This window comes from Lipophrys pholis, assembly GCF_963383615.2.
Source record: "Lipophrys pholis genome assembly, chromosome: 14".
In the NCBI taxonomy this organism is placed as follows: Eukaryota; Metazoa; Chordata; class Actinopteri; order Blenniiformes; family Blenniidae; genus Lipophrys; species Lipophrys pholis.
Window position 1 is genome coordinate 28,806,621 of NC_137633.1, and position 7,416 is coordinate 28,814,036.

At 44.6% G+C, this 7,416-nt stretch overlaps 1 protein-coding gene across 1 annotated transcript in view; it reads right to left on the reverse strand.

Moving 5' to 3' along the window:
- znf292a (zinc finger protein 292a) overlaps nt 1-5,073 on the reverse strand; it is a 22,555-nt gene extending 17,482 nt beyond the window's left edge. Inside the window, exons 1-2 of the mRNA XM_080480036.1 lie at nt 4,901-5,073; nt 2,233-2,387 (exon numbers count right to left, since the gene is read on the reverse strand). Coding sequence (XP_080336162.1) covers nt 2,233-2,387; nt 4,901-5,050 — 305 coding nt within the window. The 5' untranslated portion in view covers nt 5,051-5,073. The remainder of the gene's footprint in view (nt 1-2,232; nt 2,388-4,900) is intronic.
- Nucleotides 5,074-7,416: the final 2,343 nt, after the last annotated feature.

Sequence of the window (7,416 nt, forward strand, 5' to 3'; positions counted from 1 at the left end):
GCTCCATGATCCTGGTCTGATCCATGATCCTGGTCTGATCCATGGTGCTGAAATGATCCCCAGTGTTTCCCTGCTGCTGCTCTGCTCGCTGGCTGCAAACTGTGGACTGGATTTCCTGAAGGGAGGCGGGTCTCAATGATGAGACCCGCATCCATTCAGGAAATCCAGTCCACAGTTTGCAGCCAGCGAGCAGGCTAGGGAAGTAGCACTGTGCTATCCAACTTTTCATGACAACATGTTGCCGTTTGGACGGATTTTATACTCAAAACACCACAAAGCAACACAGCAACGTGGATGGTAGCAAAGCAACACAGCAACGTGCAATGTTCATAAAGCCGCTGTACAGCGAGGCGGTCGCTCTGCCGCCAGACCTCATCGTTTTAAAACTCCAGCTCTCCGAGGAGAACGTCACTGACCGCGGCATCAAAACAATGAAAAGCAGCTCCTCCACTGCAGCAGGCGATTCACACCTCCGTGAAGCTGCGTCCTACTCCACGCTAAACTCCCTGAAAATAGAGCTGGAAAAATTGCTGTTGGTGCTGCCTTGCTAAAGAATTTCTCCAGAGATTAATTAATACTGATTCTGAGCTTTTAAAGGTAGAACTAGTTTATTATGAGATGATGACGTCACGCAGACCCCCACATTGTCCACATGGAACTAAAATACTTTGTACTGCTTCCTTTTCTGTCCTGATACTAACCTCTAGTTGTCTTTAGAGAGAATACATGTATACATTAGTACATTTCATACTTTACTGTAGAGAGGAGTTTATTACAGCCTCATATAAAGTCAACAATAATAATAATATTAAAGCAAACGGAGCTCTGGTTTCTGAATAGTATCGGTATCGGCAGATATACAAATTTGGGTATCGGGATCGGATCCGAAGCGAAAAAACATGATCGGTGCTTCCCTATCCTCAACTCCAATGTGAAAAGCGTCCTGTTTGATGGTTCAGGGACAGAGAAACACAGTCATTGAACAACAACTGCAAACATTCGTCAACAACTGCTTGAGAAGGATCTTGAAGATAACTTGGGCAAAGAGTCACAAATGAAAATCTTTGTAAACAAGCAGGTCAGGAATCCACTCAAATCCACCTGGAGATGGATTGACCACACCTTAAGGGAACATCAAGACAGTTTTACATGACAAGTTTTAAAATGGAATCCCCAGGGCAAGCGGAAAAGAGGAGCCCCAAGAACAGCTGGAGGCGTGATGTTGGGGCTGAGACGAAGAGCTGGGGTCACACCCAGAACACGCTGGGGAGACGAGTCCAAGACAGGACGACATGCAGGGGAGAAATCATTGATGGGCTGTGCTGCAGGAGGAGCCGAGGCCATAAGCAAGCAAGGGAGGAGAAAACATTTCTCTTGCCCCCATAATGGAACAACAAAGTTTGTACGTTGTTGGCTCAGCACCGTGTTCCATTATTGAGCATTATTATTGAGCATATTACATTTTATTTTAATAGCAATTCGGTCATTGTTACTTATCAGGCTCTCTAACCTCCCCCTCGATCACCATCACATATGATCGGTACATTGAGTCAATGAAAATGTTTCCTGTGAACACATCCATCATGTGATGGAGCTTTTATATCAATGTGTGTGCAGATACTCAGATTACACTAAAACCTTGCTGCTAATTGTGCCTTAATGTTGGAAAGTTCATCACATTTATTTATTGCCAGCTTCCCCTCCAAGTGTCGCTAAGCATCACAGCTGGAGAAACGCAGCACTGCACATTTCCACGCTCATCTCACTCGACATTTGAACTTTGTTGTGAAACAGAACGAACACCATGTTTTTGGGTTTGTACATGAGGCTCCAGGACTGTGATGCATGGTGGGAAACGGACAGAATACATGCCTTTGTCACTGATGCTTTGCCTAAATTCTGTGAATCTGCTGCATGTTCATGTGTAAAGTGGACTTTATCCCAAGTATGTGGCTCCGCATGAGGTCCAGCATTTACAGTTTGCCTGGAGGACTTTCCCTTCATGAGACCACATTGTGAAAATAGCTGAAAGACTCCTGCAGGCCGTTAACACGGCAACCTTTTCCAATCTAATCTACCTTTGGGACTGACATGGGCATGTTTTGAATCAGATAAGTTAATTTGTGACATACATGAGAGATTGGAGTTATAAAAGGCTGCTGTTTGAAGGAAACTAATGCAAATCCAAACTGTTGTATCTTCAATCCTGTTTTTTCCAGCAGTTTTACTCACAGTGCTAGTTTTTCAAGTAGGAGTGGCACATTTTCACATTCGGAGGAGAGACAGGAGGTGGCCTTAGCAAAGCTGAGGATGGCCACGGTGTAAACCTCCAGCAAAGGCAGTGGATCCTCATCGGTCTTCCAACGACTGGCGTGCTCCACCAGGACCTGAGGAACACAGAGACTGCAGTGAGACGACAGCCGGCCAACAGGAGAAAACAGTCACTTTATGACTACAGGGCAAAGTTACAAAAACACCTTGCACATATAACTAAACTATTTTAGCTTCACCAATCAATCATTCAAGCTTCTGACCAGCAGAACATTTTACATTCATTTAAAATCAGTTATATTTAATAAGGGTTGTGCCTGGCTTCTGCAACATAAAGCAGCTCCACACATTTACACTGAACAGTAATAGGAACAAGATTTTGGAGCCAAAAAGTAAAAGTAAATTCTCAACCTATAATGGAATGAGCGAGGTGATGGTCTACAGAGGAGTTAACTGTCATTGATTCCCATCGAGCAGGTTGTAGAATCAGCGCGGTGTTACTGCTCCATCTGCTTTAAGGCTTATTGTGAAGGAAGTTAGTCTGTTTCAAAAAGCTCCACGCTACATTCACAATATTCACAGAGAAAAACTTGGAACGAACTAAAACAAACCTAACCTGTGAATCTAAGTTCTTCACGTCATCGTTAGAAATCAACAGTAGATGACAGAAGATTTTCATCTTTTCACAGTAGAAAGTCAAGACAAATGACTAAAAACAACAAATGTCTCGACTTCCGAGCCTCTGCTGGTTCAACCAGCGCACCCGTGATCACAAACAAAACAAGAAGCAGTTTTAATGGGTTCAAACAAAAGAAGTGCCGTTCTAAATATAAATAGCACAGGATGGTAAAGTTTGGTGCTGTGTCTCCGTTTGTCTCTGAGGCCTCGTTTCTGCCTTTTCATTTCAGAAGAAATTTGTGTTCACACCATGTTCCCATGGAAACGGCTAAAACACTGATGATGATGTAGTTCTCATGTTGGGCCACTAGTTGGTGCTGTTGTTTGTTTTTATAATGAAGGCACACACACACACATGCAGCAGAGAACAATCTGCTCCAAACAGTCACAATGTCAGCACACAGACAGTCTGGTGGACAGAAGACCAGGTTGGATTGTTATTATAGGGACTGTCAAAATAAAAGTACTAAGTCCAGGAGAATATGGACCGGGAGTCATGACACTCTGAAGGAAACATTGTTCTGATTGTCCAGCTACTGAGCATGTGCAGAAGAACTAGTTAGGACAGTCGTTGAGACCAGGAGCAGCGTCTCTGGCGTCTACAGGGAGACGGGCCCGAGCGTGTCCCCCCACTCCCACTTCCACAGAGCATTTTCAAAAAGTTTCACATTAGAATCTGTTTTCAAAAGGTCAGTTGTAGACGGACACTAGAAACACGATGAAAGGTTTGAGATTTTACTTGAAAACGGTGTCATGTGAGTGGGGCTTGAAAGTACACAGAACTTCTTTAAATCTGACGCGTTAGCAAAATCAGTAGTAAAAGATGTGTAATCAAATAACTACTGTTTCATATGCCACGGTTTCTTTTAGTCACGACTTCTTTACATAAATTAAAACAGAGAGGAAACCATGGCATCCAGTTGACCCACAAATTTATCTCCATCACATTATGGGATGTTGAACCGAGATCGTCCAGCCTGGAAAATCTATTATCATTGTTCAGACTCGTATTACTGCTGCTGGTGGCACGAGTCAGGAGAGAGATGCTGGAGCCAAAATGAGTATGAGTTATAAGTGTTTCTGCACTGAAAAATGTTAATCCTCCCTCTTTTTCCATCACTCAGCAGGTCTGATGCCAGAGCTGCACTAAAGGAGAAGCAGAGCAGCGTTTGGTCCACAATGGCTGCTCTCCTGGCACACATGCTCTCTCCGAGGGACCCTGGACTGAATGAATCCACTCGGAGCTCAGAGGACAAAGCACCACGGCCACGCTGCACGGACAGCCGCTTCACTTCTACCTGCTGGACTCACGTGAGGGCGTGCAACGTGTAACGTGTAACGAGCCCAGCACACGCTCAGAGCTCGGAGCCTCCTCCAGCTGCAGCGTCCATCCTGCTGGAAACCCGCTGATGTGCGGAGCTGGATTCATTAGTGCAAAAGGCCCGAGCTAGCCATGAAGCCCACCCGGAGCCGGGACTCTCGAGCTCCGCGGCAACGCGGCTGCAGCGCTGCGGCGTCCGCAGCGCGCAACCCGGCCGCTGCTCGTGCACATTGCGGAGAAACGGCTCTCCGGCGGAGCTCCGGGGTCCGTGCACAGCATGAACCCCAGACAGAAGCCTGCAGCCCCGCAGCACCTAGCTCCATCCGCTAGCCCTCCGGCCTGGAGCACCGAACCGACCGCTGCCGCCGCTGCTGCCGCCGCCGCCGCCGCCGCGCTCCGACCCGCACGGCTCGCACACAACAAGCATGCTGGGGGCTGGTGTTGGCGGAGGTCGCGTGCAGAGCAGGCAGAAAGCACGCAGAAAGCACGCAGAAATCACGCAGAAAGCACGCAGAGTTTTCCTCCATCTCGACGGAGCAGCTACCGCCGCTAGCCCCGCAGCTAGCGGCTACATTGTTGTCGAGCCGTCCGGAGCCCGGGATGGAGGCTCGGGGCGGCGGGGCGGCTCACCTGGCAGAAGTCCTGGCAGAACCGCAGCGACGCTTCCAGCGACGGCTGCGGGCTCTCCTGCAGGGCCGCCGTCAGGCCCTGGAAGCGGCCCCGCAGTTCCGCGATGGCTCTCCGGGTGTCAGACTCCTTCTCTGTCTCCCCCTCCGCCATCTTCACAACAATCACGACCGCGTACGCACAGATGTTACGCTGCCAGACCCGCACACGCACGCGCACGCAGGGGGGAGGGGAGAGCACACTGTGTGCTACACACCCACACACACACACACATACACAGTGACCCCCCCCCACACACACACTCTCTCTCTCTCTCTCTCTCTCTCAAACACAACTATGGAGAAAATCTCTTTTCTTACGATTTCTGGTCCAAAGAAATTTAATATATTTTATAATCTTGTAGAGCATTCATTAAGGTATTTTAAAGATATTGAATTTCAACATGCAGGTGTTGTTAAAGGATATTTAAGATGTTATTTTTGCGTTTGGACTAAATCATATAATAATAAATAAATAAGTTATCTGCATTCAATAAAAAGGTATTGATCAAAATGTTGTTTTGTATTGTGTTTTTATTGGAAAGCAAAAGTAGGTAAGTAGTGCAGAATCACAAATTGTGCAAAACAAAGCTCCCTAAAGTTTTTCTATACAATAAAATAAGAGAAGTAATTTTGATACAGGAAACTCAAACAAAAGGTAAAGAAAACACAAGTCAGCTTGTGATTGGTTTTATCACAGATAGGTGACAGATCTTACTAGATTGTGCTTGTTTCACCAATGATGTACTCTGAGAAGGATTTTAACTATGAAGTGGTGCCTTGTACTAAGAGCTTACTGGTCCACAGAGCCCATTGCCCTCTCCCAGACCCGTCCTGATATCTCCAACACCAGCTCCTCCTGCCACTGCTTTGTAATTGTTTCTGTATTCACTTGATCATGCTCTTGTAATAAACCATATAAAAATGAGATGACACGCTTATCTAATATACTCTTAGTAAAGCAGAGATCTTATTTTTCTCGCTCATCATTTTCAAAGTTATGAAGGTGTGTTTTCACAAAATGTGTGACATGAAGATACCTTAAAAAAATCAGTCTTTGGAATTTTATCATTTTCCTGGAGTTGCTGAAATGACGCAAAAGTCTAGTGAAAGTAAAGACCTCCCACCCTGCACAGCCCCATTTCACCCCATTGAGAAGGTGGGAATGCCGAGTCAGCAAGAGCTAAGCTTGAGTTGTTTGGACATCTGACGCCAAATTAAGATGGTATTGTGTATAACTGGGGTGTGATTATAAAGCGACTTTTTAAAGAAGTATGAGTGGCAGTGAAAAAGGTAGACTCTCTTCACATTTGATATAGAAGCAGAAGAGAAGGTCTCATCCAGCCCGGAAACAATCCAGCTGGGATTTTACACCCAATAGTAACGTGTGAAGCCGGCAAGGCCAGTCCTCCCTTTTCCTTCGGTTTGCTTTGGGGACTTTTTTTAATGCTACCAGATTTGTTATTCCAAATAAAAGAAAAACTTATAGAGTACAATTTTTAAAGAAGTTTTTCTTAAGATATAAGGGCACATTTTGGAAAAGATAAAGTCGTTGGGACAGAAAGATCCTCTTGACTGCATTCATTCCACTGATCATTGAAAAGGACAATGTTTTCTAAAATTCTCTTTGCCTTGAATTTTTCTAATAAAACTGTGATTAGCCTTGATGAATAGATTAGATTTCTTTGTTATGTGTACTCCTAAATAGGTCAGTGCCTGGAGTACCAGTTTAAATGGGATCTGTGCTGGTAAATCTGGATCTTTGAAACAAAATGGAGTCAGTTCACTTTATCTTCCAATTGACTCTATAAGCTGAACTATTCCATTCTGTCTCGCAGAGGGGGGACTGATGATTTGGGTTGCGTTAATATAAAGGGAAATTTTGTTTGATGTAAATTCTGTATTGCGGACACGCCTGTCTCGCGACCCGATATAGTTTAAATATATCTGAAATATTTAGTTTGGTGAGGATTCTGACATTAGCGTTGGCGTATAATAGTTTAATCCAAGAGATAAATGTAACTCCAAAACTACATTTCTCTAATACTGCAAGTAAGTAGGGCCACTCTACACAATCCAAAGTCTTTTCAGCATCTCAGCTCTGAATAAACAGATTCTCCTCCTTGGAAAGCTTGGGCGAGGAAAGAATCATTAGAAATGTTGTATTACGCATCCAACTGTCCTTTCCCAGTCCTGAGGTCTGGTCCTGATCGTCTCATTGATCAGTGGCTTTCACAAAATGTATGTTTTTATCAGAAAGGTCAGGTTTATTGTAATTGTCTTAATGGTTAGTTTAAAAAAAAACAAGAAAAAGCTGAAAGCGACTTTAAGAGTTTGTGTGTAAACTTGTGGATTTGAAGTTTATTCTACTTTTCTTTTTTTCAGAAATATGAAACAAAATCTGCTCTCACTGGGTTCATGGGGTTCATTATACTTTACATTAATTTCACTCAGCGTAAAACATAAAGAGGAGACACACTT